This window comes from Macaca mulatta, chromosome 4, assembly GCF_049350105.2.
Source record: "Macaca mulatta isolate MMU2019108-1 chromosome 4, T2T-MMU8v2.0, whole genome shotgun sequence".
Taxonomy (NCBI): Eukaryota; Metazoa; Chordata; class Mammalia; order Primates; family Cercopithecidae; genus Macaca; species Macaca mulatta.
The window spans coordinates 150,265,447-150,282,561 of NC_133409.1; the positions used below are offsets into that span (position 1 = coordinate 150,265,447).

The window sequence follows — 17,115 nt, forward strand, 5'->3', positions numbered from 1 at the left end:
AAGATGGGGATGAGGTGACAGGGAGCCTGGAGGCAGGGAGGCCAGTAGGCAGTTGGTGGCCTTGGTGAGAGGTGACAGTGGCCCAAACCAGGACCGGGGACTGGAGGTGGGGGAGGAAGGTATCCAGGGGAATTCAGGGTAAAGATGCTCTGAGGCTGCTGGAAGCTGGTGAGGGGCCAGGTCCAGGAACACGCCCCAAGCTCTGGCCTTGGGAGGGGTGTGCTGAGCTTGTTGAGGAGCAAAGACAGAAGCCCAGTGAACAAAAGATGGCAAGGAGACCCCAGTGCAGGGAGGCCGAGGGTGCAGAGGCCGAGTGGGGCTGTGCTCAGAAGAGAGGCGGTGCTGGAGGGACAGGGAGAGGTGGCCTGGGTGTTGGGAGGTGGGGGTGAGGTGGGGGCTGAGGGCAGGGGTTCAGGGTGAGGGATAGGAAAGGCCACAGGAGAGGAGAGCAAGAAGAGCTTTGCTAGAGGCACTGTGGGCAGCATCGTCCTGCTCTCGGGCACTTTGTGTTTTGTGACACATCCTTTCTATGCTGAACTGAGGACCCAGGGACCTCACTGTCCCCATACCTGTCTGTCCAGCTCCAGAGGATGAAGCCGAGGCCACCCAAGCAGCACCCACCACGACCCCTGAGCCCCCCATCAAGCCTCGCCTGGGGGAGCTGACCGTGACTGACGCCACCCCTGATTCCCTCAGCCTGTCCTGGACGGTCCCCGAGGGCCAGTTTGACCACTTCCTGGTCCAGTACAGGAATGGGGACGGGCAACCCAAGGCGGTGAGGGTGCCGGGGCACGAGGACGGGGTCACCATCTCAGGCCTGGAGCCAGACCACAAGTACAAGATGAACCTGTACGGCTTTCACGGTGGCCAGCGCGTGGGTCCCATGTCTGTCATTGGGGTGACGGGTGAGTGGACGGTGGGAACCCACGGTGGGGCCTGTGGGAGGGTCCCCCTTTCTCTGGTGATGGGTGAACTAGCCCAGGAAGCCCCTCTGCTCTTGGCTGAGCCTTGGTACCTTTGTGCTTTTCCCCACTTCCCTGAGGACTGACAGGTCTTCCTGGGTGGAGAAGGGCCCTGTGAGCTCTGTTGGTGGCTGTCCCAAGTTCCCCAGCACTGACCTCAGAGCTTGTCATGTGTGTTGACTGCAAGCTGAGCAAGACCGCCCAGCTCCAAAGATGGGCCTCTCCAAGCTGACCTCCGGACCCCCACTCATGGCCACGACTTCGCTCTCCTTCCCCGCAAGCCTCAAGGACATCCCCCAGGGAAGCTGGCTCACTTTCTCTGTCCCCTCTTCTCAGCTGCAGAGGAAGAAACTCCCGCCCCCACAGAACCCAGCACGGAGGCCCCAGAGCCCCCTGAGGAGCCGCTCCTGGGGGAGCTGACGGTGACAGGATCCTCCCCTGACTCGCTGAGCCTCTCCTGGACCGTCCCCCAGGGCCGCTTCGACTCCTTCACCGTGCAGTACAAGGACAGGGACGGGCGGCCCCAGGTGGTGCGCGTTGGGGGCGAGGAGAGCGAGGTCACCGTGGGGGGTCTGGAGCCCGGACGCAAGTACAAGATGCACCTGTACGGCCTCCACGAGGGGCGGCGCGTGGGCCCGGTGTCTGCCGTGGGCGTGACAGGTGAGTGAGTGTGAGTGAGGCAGGCTGGGGAAGATGGCCCTGGAAGACACTGCTGTTTCTCCAGTCTTCGTGAAAACATACTCTCAAGAGTATTCCTTCCTTTGAGTATCCAAATGCCTGCTGATTTTTGTTAAAAGGCAGATTTGGATTCAGCAGGTTTGGCGTAGGGTCAGAGACTCTCCTTTTCTCTTCTTTTCTTTCCCTTTTTTTTTTTTTTTTTTGGAGTCTCACTTTGTCACCCAGGCTGGAGTACAGTGTCTCAATCTTGGTTCACTGCAACCTCCACCTCCCAGGCTCAAGTGATTCTCCTGCCTCAGCCTCCTGAGTAACTGGGACTACCGGCGTGCGCCACCACGCCCAGCTAATTTTTTGTATTTTTAGTAGAGATGGGTTTCAGCAGGTTGGCCAGGATGGTCTCGATCTCCTGACCTCGTGATCTGTCCACCTCGGCCTCCCAAAGTGCTGGGATTACAGGCGTGAGCCACTGTGCCCGGCCGGCCATCCATTTTTAATAAGATTTTCCTTGATCTTGATGCCACTGGTCCAAGGAACACACTTTTTTTGTTGTTTTTTTATTGTAGTAAAGTACTCATGATATAATTCGCCATTCTAATCACTTTCCAGTATACAGTCCAGCATGAAGTCCACTCACATTGCTATGGACCACCACCCTCCACTTCCAGAGCTCCTCTTCCCACACTAGAACTTCCTGCCCACTAGACACGAACCCCATTCTCCCCTTGCCCCAGCCCCTGGCAACACCATTCTATTCCCTGTCTCTATCAATTTGACTTCAGATACCTCATATAAGTGCAATCATAAAATATTTGTCTTTTTCGAATGGTTCATTTTGTTAAATACAATGTCTTTAAGGTTCATCTATGTCGTAGCATCCATCAGAATTTCTTTTATATTTTATTTTCATTTTTATTTTTTGTGGTGATGGGGTCCTGTTACGTTGCCCAGGCTAGTCTCAAACTCCTGGCCTCAAGCGATTCTCCCACCTCGACCTCCCAAAGTGCTGGGATTACAGGCAAGCGCCACTGCACCTGGCCAGAACTTCCTTCCTTTTCAGGTTGAATAATGTTTCATTTTATACATACTCATCCTTTTATCCATTGATGGACATCTGGGTTGCCTCCACCTCTTAGCTATCATGAATAATGCTGCCATGAATATTTATGTGCAAATCACAGAACACCTTTGTAGTAAAGCTCCTCCCAATAACAGATTTGGAAACTCTCCTAGAATTTGTTGAAGCAAATTTTTCTTGCATTCATGAATCCTCACAGAGGTTAGGCTCAGAATTAGGGTTCATATCCTAATGGGATAAGTTCCTGTCCTAATGGGACTGACGTCGTGGGGGACAGGCTGTGGACCAGTAAGAAAGCAAACGTGTGTGAGCATGTGACAGGAAACCCAGGGTCAGGCAGGAATATCTAAGCCACCCTGCCTGTGGATACTCAGGGGACAGCCAGGACCTGAGGCCAGGCAGGCCTTAGCCTGGTGACAGCTTTAGAGAGGAGGTGAAGTGTGCCAGATCATCACAGCTGGTGCAAAGGCCGGGAGGCTAGAAAGAGCATGGTGTGTGAGAAGCACTGAGGATTGAGTGGGGTGTCCTTTGCGGTGAGTAGATCATCCTGAAGTGTGGGAGCAGAGGAGAGGGCAGCTCACCAGGCTTGGGGTCTCTCAGGGATGAGGTTGCTCAGGTCTGTGCTGAGATGGCCCCAGCAGCTGTGCCTGTGTGAAGCTCATCCATGGGGGCTGAAGATGGGGATGAGGTGACAGGGAGCCTGGAGGCAGGGAGGCCAGTAGGCAGTTGGTGGCCTTGGTGAGAGGTGACAGTGGCCCAAACCAGGACCGGGGACTGGAGGTGGGGGAGGAAGGTATCCAGGGGAATTCAGGGTAAAGATGCTCTGAGGCTGCTGGCAGCTGGTGAGGGGCCAGGTCAAGGAACACGCCCCAAGCTCTGGCCTCAGGAGGGGTGTACTGAGTTTGTTGGGGAGCAAAGACAGAAGCCCAGTGAACAAAAGATGGCGAGGAGACCCCAGTGCAGGGAGGCCGAGGGTGCAGAGGCCGAGTGGGGCTGTGCTCAGAAGAGAGGCGGTGCTGGAGGGACAGGGAGAGGTGGCCTGGGTGTTGGGAGGTGGGGGTGAGGTGGGGGCTGAGGGCAGGGGTTCAGGGTGAGGGATAGGAAAGGCCACAGGAGAGGAGAGCAAGAAGAGCTTTGCTAGAGGCACTGTGGGCAGCATTGTCCTGCTCTCGGGCACTTTGTGTTTTGTGACACATCCTTTCTATGCTGAACTGAGGACCCAGGGACCTCACTGTCCCCATACCTGTCTGTCCAGCTCCAGAGGATGAAGCCGAGACCACCCAAGCAGCACCCACCACGACCCCTGAGCCCCCCATCAAGCCTCGCCTGGGGGAGCTGACCGTGACTGACGCCACCCCCGATTCCCTCAGCCTGTCCTGGACGGTCCCCGAGGGCCAGTTTGACCACTTCCTGGTCCAGTACAGGAATGGGGACGGGCAACCCAAGGCGGTGAGGGTGCCGGGGCACGAGGACGGGGTCACCATCTCAGGCCTGGAGCCAGACCACAAGTACAAGATGAACCTGTACGGCTTCCACGGTGGCCAGCGCGTGGGTCCCATGTCTGTCATCGGGGTGACGGGTGAGTGGACGGTGGGAGCCACAGGGTGGGTGCTGTGGGAGGGCCACCCTCTTGCTCTTTGGTGATGACTGGTGGGGAATGTGACAGGGGTCTGGTCAGCACCACAGACCTGCTTGTGGCTGGGGCTGGGGCTCCCCTTGGGCCTTCCTGTGAGGTTGACCCCTGGCTCCTCCTGAGCGGAGAGGCGCCGTCGGGAGCTTTGCTGTGCTGGTGGCTGTCCCAGGTCCCCCACAGCTGACCCTGGAACTTGTCATGGTGTTAGCTGTCAGCTGAGCAGGAACCCCCAGCCCCAAGAATGGGCCTCTCTGAACTGACCTCAGGTTCCCCAGTCATAGCCTTGGCGTCTCCCTCATTTTCCCCAGGACCCAAGGACATCCCCCTCACTCTCTCTCTCCCCTTTTCAGTTGCAGAGGAAGAGACCCCCAGCCCCACAGAACCCAGCACGGAGGCCCCGGAGCCCCCCGAGGAGCCGCTCCTGGGGGAGCTGACAGTGACAGGATCCTCCCCTGACTCGCTGAGCCTCTCCTGGACCGTCCCCCAGGGCCGCTTCGACTCCTTCACCGTGCAGTACAAGGACAGGGACGGGCAACCCCAGGCGGTGCGTGTCGGGGGCGAGGAAAGCGAGGTCACTGTGAGGGGCCTGGAGCCTGGGCGCAAGTACAAGATGCACCTGTACGGCCTCTATGAGGGGAGGCGCGTGGGCCCGGTGTCCGCTGTGGGCGTCACGGGTGAGTTGGGGGACAGGCCCTCGTCCCCAGGTTTACCTCTGTAGCCCCCTTGTGTTTCTCCTTTGGATCTTGGCACCTCTTATGACTGGGCCTCTAGGTTTCTGTCTTTTCTCCCATGTTGCTAATGATCCTGCCTCATCCTTGGATTCATGGAGACTGTGTGGAGTCAGATGGGCAGGTAGTCCATGCCCTCTTTGTTGTAGCTTCCTTCCTCCCATCGTGATCTGGAACCTCCAGGTTGCTCGTGCTCATTTGTTAGTCTTCAGGCTCCCTTAAGGAGTATTTTAGTGGCTCAGAAAGTGCTTCAGATTCAGTTGCCCAGATCTGCATGTGCCTTCGAATGTAGTGATTGTGTGACTTTGCAGGCGTTTCCTAACCTTCAGATCCCTGCAGAGTTGGGGTGATGATAATAATGGCATCTACTTCATATGTTTTGCAAAGGGTTAAGTGCACCGCTGTTTGTGAGCTGCTTACAGCAATGCAGGGCACAGATTCTAAAGCAAGCGCGCTTTAGAGAAGGCCGCTGTGCTCACTCCAGTCCCGGGAGAGCACTGCCTCCCTCGGGCAGGGTCCTGCCTTCTCACCCATGGGCCTGCTCTGCTCTTTTCAGTGCCCCTGCCCACACCGCCGCCCGTGGAGCCCCGCCTGGGGGAGTTGACGGTGGCAGCCGTGACCTCGGACTCAGTGGGCCTCTCGTGGACCGTAGCCCAGGGGCCCTTTGACTCCTTCCTGGTGCAGTACAGGGACACGCAGGGGCAGCCCCAGGCAGTGCCTGTGAGCGGAGACCTCCGAGCAGTCACCGTCTCAGGGCTGGACCCGGCCCGCAAGTACAAGTTCCTGCTCTTTGGACTCCAGAATGGGAAACGCCACGGCCCAGTCCCTGTGGAGGCCAGGACCGGTGAGTGAGGGCTGGAGGCCTCCCGTGGCCAGAGCGTTCGCCCCCTTGTGGCACCAGTTGGAATTTCACGTTTCTGTGCCCCACACTCCAGTCCTCAGCACCCAATTATTTATTGGGTCCAGGAAAACCCAGGCCCTGAGCTCTCCTCTCCCTCCGACCCTCATCCTTCTCCCTACTTTCCCTGCACCCCAGGGGACACTTGCTTTCTTGTCTGGCTCCTCTTTTATCCCTACTCCTGGCCCAGTCACCCTCCCGTTCCTGGGACCGGCTCACAGATCCATAACAGCCCAGGAAGCTCCGTGGCCCCTTTGCCTCCATCCCACTCTCCATGCACCTCACTGTCTTTTCCAGCCCCAGACACGAAACTGTCTCCCCGCCTGGGGGAGCTGACTGTGACAGATGCGACCCCTGACTCCGTGGGCCTCTCGTGGACGGTCCCTGAGGGGGAATTCGACTCCTTCGTGGTCCAGTACAAAGATAAGGATGGTCGGCTCCAGGTTGTGCCAGTGGCAGCCGACCAGCGGGAGGTCACAGTCCCAGGCCTGGAGCCCAGTAGGAAATACAAGTTCCTGCTGTATGGTCTGGCAGGCAGGAAGCGAATGGGCCCCATCTCTGCTGACGGCACCACAGGTGAGTCCCAGTCCAGCCTCCAGCTTTTCCAGAGCTGCCTCTCATTCAGGCCCTCAGAGCTGGCCCTACGGCCTTCCCGTGAGATCCCCTCTATCAGCCCTGACACAACCATCTTAACTCCGAAAGTGAGTCTCTGTGTGTGTCAGGCACAGTTCTGAAGAAGATGCATTACTTCCTTCATTCGCTGACTGCCGAGGAAATAAAAGGGACACGGGCTTTGGGACCAGCAGATCTGTGTTCCAGTTCCAGTCCCATCCCTTGCCAGGGTGACCATGGACAATCTGCTTCATCCCCAGAACCTCGGTGTCCTCACCTGCATAATGGCCGGGAATGGCGCTGGACTCAGTAGTGGTTCCCATCCTCCTCCCTCCTCCCTAACTCGGAGGCGAGCGGTGGAAAAAAGGGAGAGCTTGGCTACGGAAAGACAATGGAAAAACCTGGTGTCACTGTGCCCGTGACTCAGCCCCCCGAGGAAGGGGTGTGGTGGGTCATTGACCCTCGCCCTACTCCCAGGACCATGAGTCACTATGCCCAGAGGAGGACAGAGCAGCCGGCCAGTCGGGGCCTGGTCCCTGGGACTCCAGAATTCTCTTCCCAAACTCTCACTGCGGGGACGGGGTACAGACTCTCTCCACCCCCACCCATCGGCGCCAGCCCCGCCCCGGGCAAGCCTCTGCTCCACCCTCTGTTCGGCCCCATGGGGGGGTCAGTGTGGGGCTGGGGAAGCAGGAGGCACGGATGTTCAGGCTGATGGCCACAAGGGGACAAGGGAGAGGTCACAGCCTGGCACTGATGGGAGCCATGCGTTGGCCAGCTGCCCAGACCAGCTCTCGATGTTTGGGATGTTTCCCTGACAACCCATGACCTCCCGGGAGTCTCTCTCAGCTCTGGCCTCATTCCTGCTCAGGGGCGGGGGTCACGGTAAACACAGGCCCTCTCTGCACCCCCAGCCACCCCTCCCTCGGGAGATGATCTTTAATGTATTTACCGCACCCTCCATCACAGTAGGGAAGGAGCAGGGCAGGATGGAGTTTGGGCAGCGGCCTCCAGAGGAGGAGGGGGCTGTTCTCCCTCATTGCTGTGGGGCATGGCAGGAGCAAGCCTGTGTGTCTCCTCAAGGAGCTGTCCCTGGGGCTACACTGGAGGGACGCTGTCCCAGAACCTCACACCTGCAGGAAGCTGCCAGGGCTTAGGCACAGGCAGCATGTGACTAAGAGCTTTCCCTCCTCCCTCTGCACAGCTTCCCTGGAGAAGGAGCCACCTCCCCGCCTGGGGGAACTGACCGTGACCGAGGAGACCTCCAGCTCCCTGCACCTGTCCTGGACGGTAGCCCAGGGCCCCTTTGAATCCTTCGTGGTCCAGTACAGGGACATGGATGGGCAGCCCAGGGCAGTGCCTGTGGCCGCAGACCAGCACACGGTCACCATAGAGGACCTGGAGCCTGGCAAGAAGTACAAGTTTCTGCTCTACGGGCTCGTTGGGGGAAAGCGCCTGGGCCCGGTCTCCGCCCTGGGAATGACAGGTGAGGCTGCTGTGCTTGGCTATAGCAAGCCACCTTGTGTGGGTTTCCTTGTGCATTTGGGCGGAAGACAAAGATGACTGCAGGAGTGGGCAGGTGGGAGTGGGGCACCCTGGCCTGTCCCCAGGAAGGAGGAGGAGTCTGCAGGCTTGTGGGCTTCAATATCCATCAAGGAGTCCAGAGCAGGAGCCAGGCCAGGTGAGAGGGAAAGGCCCTGGCAGGGGCTCCCTCATCTCCCAGCTCCAACTCTGCCCCATCACTGCCACTGGTCCTCGTTACTCACTGGGGCAGCTGTCACCTCCCCGAAGGTGGCCTTGTCCAGAGAGCGGCAAACCTCCCTGCCATGGATGAGTCAGGAGCATTTTCTCAAGAGGAAAATCACTGGAAAACAAAATGAGCGGGGACACAGAAACCAACAGAAGTGGCTGCATTTGTGCTACAGGCTCCGCTTCCAGTGCTCACTGATGCCCACCTCAGACAGGCCTGACCAAGGCACGGCTGGCGGGATTTGCCAGTCACCTTTACCAGCCAGATCCACCCTCAGCTTCTCTCAGAAGGGAGCACCACACTCCCCAAGCTCAGTGAATGTGTCCCGGCGTGGGTGGGGGCGGAGCCTGTGATAGCTCAGGGTGGGCTCGGGAGGACACTGGGGTGTGGAAGGGGGAAGCGAGCACCTGACTCCTACAGCCAGGGAGCTCGCGGGAGTCACGAGGCCACAGCGACTTCATGGTCTGACTGGGCCTGGACCTCTAAACTTCCCACCGCAGCCTTGGGCCAAGCCTGAAAGATAAAAACGGAGGGCCCCACGGCACCCCTCACTCAGATTCTGCCCTGGGCTTTTCCCACGCAGCCCCAGAAGAGGACACGCCAGCCCCAGAGTTAGCCCCAGAGGCCCCTGAGCCTCCTGAAGAGCCCCGCCTAGGGGTGCTGGCCGTGACCGACACAGCCCCAGACTCCATGCGCCTCTCGTGGAGCGTGGCCCAGGGCCCCTTTGATTCCTTCGTGGTCCAGTATGAGGACACGAACGGGCAGCCCCAGGCCTTGCTCGTGGACGGTGACCAGAGCAAGATCCTCATCTCAGGCCTGGAGCCCAGCACCCCCTACAGGTTCCTCCTCTATGGCCTCCATGAAGGGAAGCGCCTGGGGCCCCTCTCAGCTGAGGGCACCACAGGTACCACCAGGCATCTCTGACCTCTAGTCTGGGACTCGGAAGGGGGAAAGGGGGGCTCAGAAGTGGTGGTCGCAGGGAAAGAGCGTGAAGCGGGTACCAGGGAGAGAGGACGGGTGGGCTGGACGTGAGTGGCCTTTAGCTCTGCCCCATAGGGCCCCCCTGTGGCTGCAAGTCCCTGGTTACAGATAGAGAAACAGGGGCAGGGAAGGGGGTGGAAGGGATGTGCTCTGGGTCACTAAGCTGGTGTGCTTCTGTCTCCAATCCCTTCTCTCCCACCCACTCCATGCAGGGCCGGCCCCTGCTGGTCAGACCTCAGGGGAGCCAGGACCCCGCCTGTCCCAGCTGTCTGTGACTGATGTGACCACCAGTTCACTGAGGCTCAACTGGGAGGCCCCACCTGGGGCCTTCGACTCCTTCCTGCTCCGCTTTGGGGTTCCATCACCAAGCACTCTGGAGCCGCATCCCCGTCCTCTGCTGCAGCGCGAGCTGATGGTGCCGGGGACGCGGCACTCAGCCGTGCTTCGGGACCTGCGTCCGGGGACGCTGTACAGCCTGACACTGTATGGGCTGCGAGGACCCCACAAGGCCGATAGCATCCAGGGCACTGCTCGCACCCTCAGCCCAGGTAAGGATCCACATGCACTCTGCCCCAAAGTGGGGGTCTTTGTACTAACGGGGGGGACCTGGTGCCTCAGTCAGCAGTGGGGTGGGCGAGTTGGTGGTGAGCCTGGAGGAATCTGCAGAGCGACTTCCATTCCGGGGACTAGAGGAAAAGGGGTGCTGAGCCTGTGCTGGAGCAGAGGCGAGGGGTGGGACTCGTAGGGAGGAGCGTCCCTGCCCCTGCCCGCATCATTGTTCCTTGCCCCCTCTGCAGTTCTGGAGAGCCCCCGTGACCTCCAATTCAGTGAAATCAGGGAGACCTCAGCCAAGGTCAACTGGATGCCCCCGCCGTCCCGGGCGGACAGCTTCAAAGTCTCCTACCAGCTGGCGGACGGAGGTGGTGCCTTTGCCATGGGCTCATTGCCTCGCGTTTCCCCTCCCCCCTGCACTCTGCCCACCCTCCAGCCCTCCTGGGGTTCGCTGGGTAACCCTCGATCCCCAATGTTTTCAGGGGAGCCACAGAGCGTGCAGGTGGACGGCCGGGCCCGGACCCAGAAACTCCAGGGGCTGATCCCAGGCGCTCGCTACGAGGTGACCGTGGTCTCCGTCCGAGGCTTTGAGGAGAGTGAGCCTCTCACAGGCTTCCTCACCACGGGTGAGATGGACTGGGACCTGGGGCAAGAGGCGGGAGCCAAGAAAATGGCGTGGGTGGGAGTTGAGAGAGAAGGAGGAGGGTGAAAGGGAGGTGGTGGAGGCTCCGATTGCGGACAGGAGGCCGGTGGAGTCTGGGGAGTCAGGGACTAGAGAGACCAGCGGGGACCCCTCTGAGCCCCTCCCCTTCCCCCAGTTCCTGACGGCCCCACCCAGTTGCGTGCACTGAACTTGACCGAGGGGTTCGCCGTGCTGCACTGGAAGCCCCCCCAGAATCCCGTGGACACCTATGACGTCCAGGTCACAGCCCCTGGGGGTGAGCAGGGCTGAGGCCTCTGGAGGGGACTTGTTCCGGGTGGGGATTGCAGGGGGGAGACTGGACTCTGGCCGGGGATGGAGGGGGAGGCGTTGACGCCCCTCTTCGCACTCCCAGCCCCGCCTCTGCAGGCCGAGGCCCCGGGCAGCGCGGTGGACTACCCCCTGCATGACCTCGTCCTGCACACCAACTACACCGCCACCGTGCGCGGCCTGCGGGGCCCCAACCTCACTTCCCCAGCCAGCATCACCTTCACCACAGGTAGGGTCTGTAGGGTGTGTGGGATGGAGGAGAGGAGGTAGAGGGAGCCAGGATGGGCCTCATCCCCATCTCCTCTTCCTGCTTTCCCTCCTAGGGCTAGAGGCCCCTCGGGACTTGGAGGCCAAGGAAGTGACCCCCCGCACGGCCCTGCTCACTTGGACTGAGCCCCAAGTCCGGCCCACAGGCTACCTGCTCAGCTTCGACACCCCTGGTGGCCGGACCCAGGTGCCCCGGCCCCACTGACCAACTCCCCTCCCTGGGTGATTCCAGGAGGTGCTGCCTCTGTCCCTCCCTGAGGGACTCCACCTCCCTCTCCCCTGACCTCCCCTTGTCTGTTCCACAGGAGATCCTGCTCCCGGGAGGGGTCACATCTCACCAGCTCCTCGGCCTCTTTCCCTCCACCCTCTACAATGCACGGCTCCAGGCCATGTGGGGCGAGAGCCTCCTGCCGCCCGTGTCCACCTCTTTCACCACCGGTACCTGGACACACGGGCCGGGGTGGGGGACTGGGTGGGCAGCCACGGTCCAAGGCTTGGAAAAGGACTGGCCCCTGCTCTCCTCTCCCCAGGTGGGCTGCGGATCCCCTTCCCCAGGGACTGCGGGGAGGAGATGCAGAACGGAGCCGGTGCCTCCAGGACCACCACCATCTTCCTCAACGGCAACCGCGAGCGGCCCCTGAACGTGTTTTGTGACATGGAGACTGACGGGGGCGGCTGGCTGGTGGGTGGCATTGGGAAACCCAGGGGTCCGTGCAGGGCAGGGGCTGTTGCCCCAGGAGCCAGAGGCTGATGGTGCCCCCACTTGCTTCCCAGGTGTTCCAGCGCCGCATGGATGGACAGACAGACTTCTGGAGGGACTGGGAGGACTATGCCCATGGTTTTGGGAACATCTCTGGGGAGTTCTGGCTGGGTCAGTACCTCACAGGGGTTGGGGAACTACGGATGGGATGGGGGCCCTGTGGACACCAGGACCCTGATGAGGTCATGTCTCCCACCCCCAGGCAACGAGGCCCTGCACAGCCTGACGCAGGCAGGTGACTACTCCATGCGCGTGGACCTGCGGGCTGGGGACGAGGCTGTGTTCGCCCAGTACGACTCCTTCCGCGTAGACTCGGCTGCGGAGTACTACCGCCTCCACCTGGAGGGCTACCACGGCACCGCAGGTAAGCACAGGCTGCGAGGCTGGGAGGGTGAGGCTGGGAGGGGAGGCCCTCATGGCTCCTTCCTCCACCCTGCCCAGGGGACTCCATGAGCTACCACAGCGGCAGTGTCTTCTCTGCCCGTGATCGGGACCCCAACAACTTGCTCATCTCCTGCGCCGTCTCCTACCGAGGGGCCTGGTGGTACAGGAACTGCCACTACGCCAACCTCAACGGGCTCTACGGGAGCACAGTGGACCATCAGGTGAGGGGTGTGGAGGGGGCACAGAGCCGGGGTGGCTGGGGCTCGGCCTGCCTAGGTTTCAGCCCCACAGTGTAACAGCAAGGGACTGAGCGGCTGGGTGAAACGGAACAATCGTGCCAGCCTCACAGAGGGAGCTGGAGGTGATTTATTGGGTGGAAAGGGCCAGCTCAGGATTAATTCTCAGTCCTCTGTGGTGGAGGGTCAGGAGGGGAGCTGTGTGGGGAGGTTGGTTGAGTGCTCGGAGCCACCTCCTTAAGGGAAATGGGAGGAGCAGATGGGACATCCGGCTTTGACTCTATCTTGACAACCCCTTTCCCAGGGAGTGAGCTGGTACTACTGGAAGGGCTTCGAGTTCTCGGTGCCCTTCACGGAAATGAAGCTGAGACCAAGAAACTTTCGCTCCCCAGCCGGGGGAGGCTGAGCTGCTGCCCACCTCTCTTGCACCCCAGTATGACTGCCGAGCACTGAGGGGTCGCCCCGAGAGAAGAGCCAGGGCCCCTCACCACCCAGCCACTGGAGGAAGCCTTCTCCGCCAGCGATCTCGCAGCACTATGTTTACAGTGGGGGGAGGGGATCGTACGGGAGCAATAAAGGAGAAACTGAGGCACCCGGCTGGCATCCGTCCTGCCCCGTCACTGGCTCTGGCCCAGGCTGTGGACCCCCAACCCCCGGGGCTGCAGCCACACTTGGAAAGGCTGCATCTTGAGGATGACACTGCAGTGGGGCAGGGGCTGCAGGGAGGGCAGGGCGTCCCCCGGGGGCAGCAGCGTGAAGGCCTGCAGCAGTCGGGTCAGCACCACGAAGAGCTCCAGGCGCGCCAAGGGCTCTCCCAGGCACACACGCGCCCCGCAGCCGAAGGCCAGCGCTCTGGAGTTCTTGCCTGGCTCCAGGAAGCGATCTGCGGGCGGGTGGACAGGTGGGTGGGGAGGCGCTCAGCGGCTGCGGGGACCAACCCCTGCCACCTTTTCACAGCAGGCCCCTGGCCCCCCACATACCAGGCCAGAACTCATGTGGCCTCTCCCAGACCATCTCATCCAGGTGGGCGCCTTGGAGGTTCGGGATGATGACTGTGCCCTCAGGGATGTCATAGCCGGAGATGCTGAAGGGGGCTGGAGTTAGCGGCTGGCCAGGACCTGGCTGGGATCGGGCTTTCCTCACTTATCCCAACCCTTGGGAGTCACCTGCTGGGCCGTGTGGTGCGGTGGGGCAGGGCCAGGGGCACAACGGGCCGCAGGCGCAGCACCTCGGCGATGGTGGCATTGAGCAAGGGCAGCCGTGCACGGTCCTTGTAGGGGACCCGGGAGCTGGAGGCACTGGGGCCTAGTTCGTGGTCTAGCTCCTCCTGCAGTCGCTGCTGAATCTGGGGAATGATCGGGTGGAGTCCTGTCACAGCAGCCCACAGCTGCCCAGCCTCCAGCCATTTCCTCAGCGACCCAGTGAGCCTGAGTGAGGAGACCGCGGCCCCTCTGGGCAAGCACAGCCCCAGCCGCACAGTTCTCAGAGCTGAGTGAGGGTGCCCACCACCCTGGCCAGGCTGCTGGGAAGGAGCCTTTTCTTGTCACCAGGGCGCACCTCAGGGTGGTGAAGTAAAAAAACCACGGCCCAGGAGAGAGTGTTTGCGGTGGTCTCAGTGCCACCGATGAGGAGGTCCACTGCAGCCATGTGCACGTGCCCTTCCAGGAGCTGTCCAGAGCCCTCTTCCATGCTCGGCTGTGCCACCACCTGGAGCATGTAGTCCATCATGTCCCTCCACTGGCCTGCCACCAAGCTCTCCTGCAGAGGGTGAAAGGAGCAGGCTGAGCGGCTGGCCTGGGGAGAGGAGTACAGAGTGGCAACAGGCCCATAACTGGGGCATGCAAAAGAACCCTCCTAGTAGCAATGCTGAGTCCGGTAGCATCACTGGCTGTGGGCTGAGGGGAGGCCGTCCACGCACAGTCCCCACCTTGTGCTGCCTCAGCTGCTTCTCCACGATGTGGTCCCTCTTCTCAATGGCCTGCTTCAGTCTCCGGAGACCTGGATTGGGGAAGAACTGTGGCGGGAAGCATGAGAATGCAGCTATGGGAAGAAGCTTCTCCCTCCACCCCAGCCTCTCCCAACGACCCAGGGGTGTCTAGGCTCCAGGTCCTTACCCTGAGAAAGGGAATCACGTCCACAATTTGGATGGACCAGTGGCTCCAGGTTTTTAACACCTCCTGGATACATTTGTAATAGGCAGGCACTAAGTTGTCCTCCTGCCAGAAAAGGAGGGCGTGCTTTCAGTTCAGGACAAGGAGAGGCTCAGGGAGGGGCTGGGGGTGGCCGGAGGGGCTGTGAGGCACCTTGATCTTGTCTCCGAAGGTGAGGTGACAGATGATGCTGCAGGTGAGGAGAGAGAATTCCTCCTCAATGGCCACAGGGGTGCCGGCCTGGGCTCTCATGCGCTGTGGAGAAGGAATGGGAGTTCAGCAGGCCGGTGTGCAGCGGGCAGGGCGGGAGCTACTTCGAGAGGTGAGGCTGACCTGAGGTGGCCTCGGGAGCCCAGCCTTACCTCGCAGAACTCCTGGGTCAGCTGCTCCACCACGGGCTCCATGGAGTCACGCATGCCCAGCAGCAGGGCTGAGCGGGTGAGCTTCTTGTGGGCTTTCCAGAGCAGAGAGTAGTCTCCCAAGGACAGATCCGGGTAGTTCTTAGACACCAGCTTGTCTGCAGGAGGAGTTGGGGGCTGGAGGGTGGGAACCGGCCAAGGAGGCCAAGGGCCTGACCTTCTTCTGCCTCCGCAACGCCTGCTTCCTCCCCCCAAGATATGCCCCCCAACAGCCTCCAGGGACCTGGATTGGGGGAGCCCCCAAAGGTGGCTCCCACTTGAGGCTGAGGTAGGAGGATCACTTGAGACCAGGAATTCAAGACCAGCCTGGGCAACATAGCAAGACCCCATTTCTAAAAAAAAAAAAAATTAAGAAAGATAAATTCCCCCAGCCCTTACAGGTAAGTGGCTCAGGTCTGCCAGCAAAGTCTGCCCACTTTTTGACCATGGCTTCCTCAATGGTCCTCTTGGAGTTCAGCACCACCACATCTGCGGGACAGCCAAAGCAGCGTCAGCGGAGGGAGAGGACCCTCCCCGCCCCCTCCGCCCTCCTATGGTGAGGGCCAGAGCGAGAACAGGCTCTCACCTTGCAGCCCAAGGTGGAGCCTATAGATGGGCCCGAATTTCTGAGTCAGACCAAGCAGATAGATGGGGAGGTCGGGCTGCAGCAGGTGCAGGAAGCCCGGGACAAGAGGCGGGAGGTGGAGGCTCCTGAGCTTCCAGTGGTTCCACAGCAGGCGGGCGCCAGCCAGCAGGGGCAGCAGCAGCAGCAGCCCCAGGAACAGCATGGCGAGACGCCCGTCAGGGCCCCGAGGGGCCACTTATAGCTCTAGAGCCCCGGCCATCCCTCCTGCTGTGTAGACTGTTTTGGGGCTTCCCTTGACCCCACCTTCGGGTCCCTTCCCACCGTCCCGCCCACAGAGTGGCCCTTTACTGGAATGGCACCAGTCTCATTGGCCTTGGGACATCCGTATTTCAAAAAATGGATCATCCATCAAGAAGCAAGGAAGGGAAATGCAACCCTGACCTTTCTCCTGCAGCCAGAGTCAGCTTTCTGGCTCCACATCAACTGTGGGTGTCCACCCCCACCTGGGCCCTCTCCCTCTGCCTCCCCACTGTGGGCCAGTTTACTGGCATGATGTTTCTCTCAGCGAGAAAATGGCAATCCCTGCCTAATATGCCTTCCTGAAGAACGAAATGTGATTTGTGTGGGTTTTTTGTTAGTTTAACCTACAGATAGAGGAATACCGCTAAAACCCGGTTTGCCTGGGGCATTCCAGTGTATACAGTGTGATTGCTATTAGTGCCTCGTTTCACTCTCAAAAGTGCCCAGAAGACCAAGAAGGAGGTGGTTTCCCGCTGTGGGGTACTCGCATGTACCAGACACTGCTCTAAGCACTTTGCGGGCACTAACTCAATTCTCACAGACATGCTCTATATGCAACACGGGTGTCGTTCGCATGTTGTGGAGGGCAGGATTCCGGCCTGGAAATCTAGCTGTAGAATATGTACCTTTAGCCACAAGGAGCACCTTTCTTTGGTTGAAAGGAAAACAGACCACCTTGAGCTGGTTTGAGATCAAAAGTAAGGATTGGGGAATTTCACAGAACTCGGGAATAAGAAAGCAGGGGAGGGGACCCCACTGGCCTTAGAAAGCCAAGGAACAGAAAAAGCCCCGGAGACGGGCAGTTTCCTCACGCTGTTTCTCTCTCCTCTTTCTTCTCTCTGCAGTCAAGTTTCTTGTGTTTCCAGGCACAGGCAGAACACGACTGCCCTCGGGACTAGAGTCCACAGGTTCTAGGTCCAGCCAGGGAGAGTGTGGATTCCCAGCACACCTGGGCATGCCCCCCTCAAAGTCCAAAGTCCCCAGGAAGGGGCTGGATAGCCACAGCTGGATCAGGATCAGGGGTCCAGCCCTATTTGGGGAACTGAAGCCATAAGGGGTGGGGGTCACACTGAACTGTGACACTCAGAGACCACTTTTGTGGGTAAGGAGGCAGTTTGGGGGTTTGGGAAGAGGCCATGCCAAAGAGGAGTGGCAGGGTTCAGCGAGAGGCCAGGGCCTCCTGGATGGTACGTGA

The 17,115-nt window shown here is 60.1% G+C and overlaps 2 protein-coding genes across 8 annotated transcripts in view; one reads left to right on the plus strand and one right to left on the minus strand.

Moving 5' to 3' along the window:
- The window catches only part of TNXB (tenascin XB), a 95,741-nt gene that overhangs the window by 56,316 nt on the left and 22,310 nt on the right, over positions 1-17,115 (plus strand). For 2 of the 4 annotated variants that reach the window (XM_078000332.1, XM_078000333.1), the window contains 19 exons: positions 582-905; positions 1,299-1,622; positions 3,971-4,294; positions 4,705-5,022; positions 5,633-5,920; positions 6,272-6,550; positions 7,791-8,072; positions 8,920-9,240; positions 9,530-9,865; positions 10,115-10,237; positions 10,352-10,495; positions 10,688-10,807; positions 10,925-11,068; positions 11,163-11,293; positions 11,412-11,544; positions 11,637-11,788; positions 11,881-11,977; positions 12,069-12,230; positions 12,308-12,471. In XM_078000332.1, the coding sequence (XP_077856458.1) occupies positions 582-905; positions 1,299-1,622; positions 3,971-4,294; positions 4,705-5,022; positions 5,633-5,920; positions 6,272-6,550; positions 7,791-8,072; positions 8,920-9,240; positions 9,530-9,865; positions 10,115-10,237; positions 10,352-10,495; positions 10,688-10,807; positions 10,925-11,068; positions 11,163-11,293; positions 11,412-11,544; positions 11,637-11,788; positions 11,881-11,977; positions 12,069-12,230; positions 12,308-12,471 (4,166 nt within the window). Of the gene's footprint in view, positions 1-581; positions 906-1,298; positions 1,623-3,970; positions 4,295-4,698; positions 5,023-5,632; positions 5,921-6,271; positions 6,551-7,790; positions 8,073-8,919; positions 9,241-9,529; positions 9,866-10,114; positions 10,238-10,351; positions 10,496-10,687; positions 10,808-10,924; positions 11,069-11,162; positions 11,294-11,411; positions 11,545-11,636; positions 11,789-11,880; positions 11,978-12,068; positions 12,231-12,307; positions 12,472-12,790; positions 13,079-17,115 lie in introns of those variants that run through there. The other 2 variants (XM_078000331.1, XM_078000334.1) reach the window with 2 other exon arrangements.
- CYP21A2 (cytochrome P450 family 21 subfamily A member 2) lies at positions 12,599-17,027 on the minus strand. Of its 4 annotated transcripts, none has more exons than XM_015135944.3 (10): positions 16,733-17,027; positions 15,434-15,523; positions 14,999-15,153; positions 14,790-14,891; positions 14,601-14,702; positions 14,414-14,500; positions 14,044-14,244; positions 13,653-13,831; positions 13,467-13,570; positions 12,599-13,369 (listed from the first exon to the last, which is right to left on the minus strand). In XM_015135944.3, exons 1-10 carry the CDS (start codon positions 16,875-16,877, stop codon positions 13,104-13,106), a joined length of 1,431 nt encoding a protein of 476 aa, XP_014991430.1. In that variant the 5' UTR covers positions 16,878-17,027; the 3' UTR covers positions 12,599-13,103.

Excerpts from the sequence above, each read along its gene's own strand:
- CYP21A2 (XM_015135944.3), bottom strand. The coding sequence starts at position 16,877 with ATGCCCAGGTGTGCTGGGAATCCACACTCTCCCTGGCTGGACCTAGAA. Across the intron at positions 15,154-15,433 it reads CAGACCTGAGCCACTTACCT|ACAAGCTGGTGTCTAAGAAC; the intron begins GTAAGGGCTGGG and ends CTCCTCCTGCAG. Across the intron at positions 14,245-14,413 it reads AGCAGCTGAGGCAGCACAAG|GAGAGCTTGGTGGCAGGCCA; the intron begins GTGGGGACTGTG and ends CACCCTCTGCAG.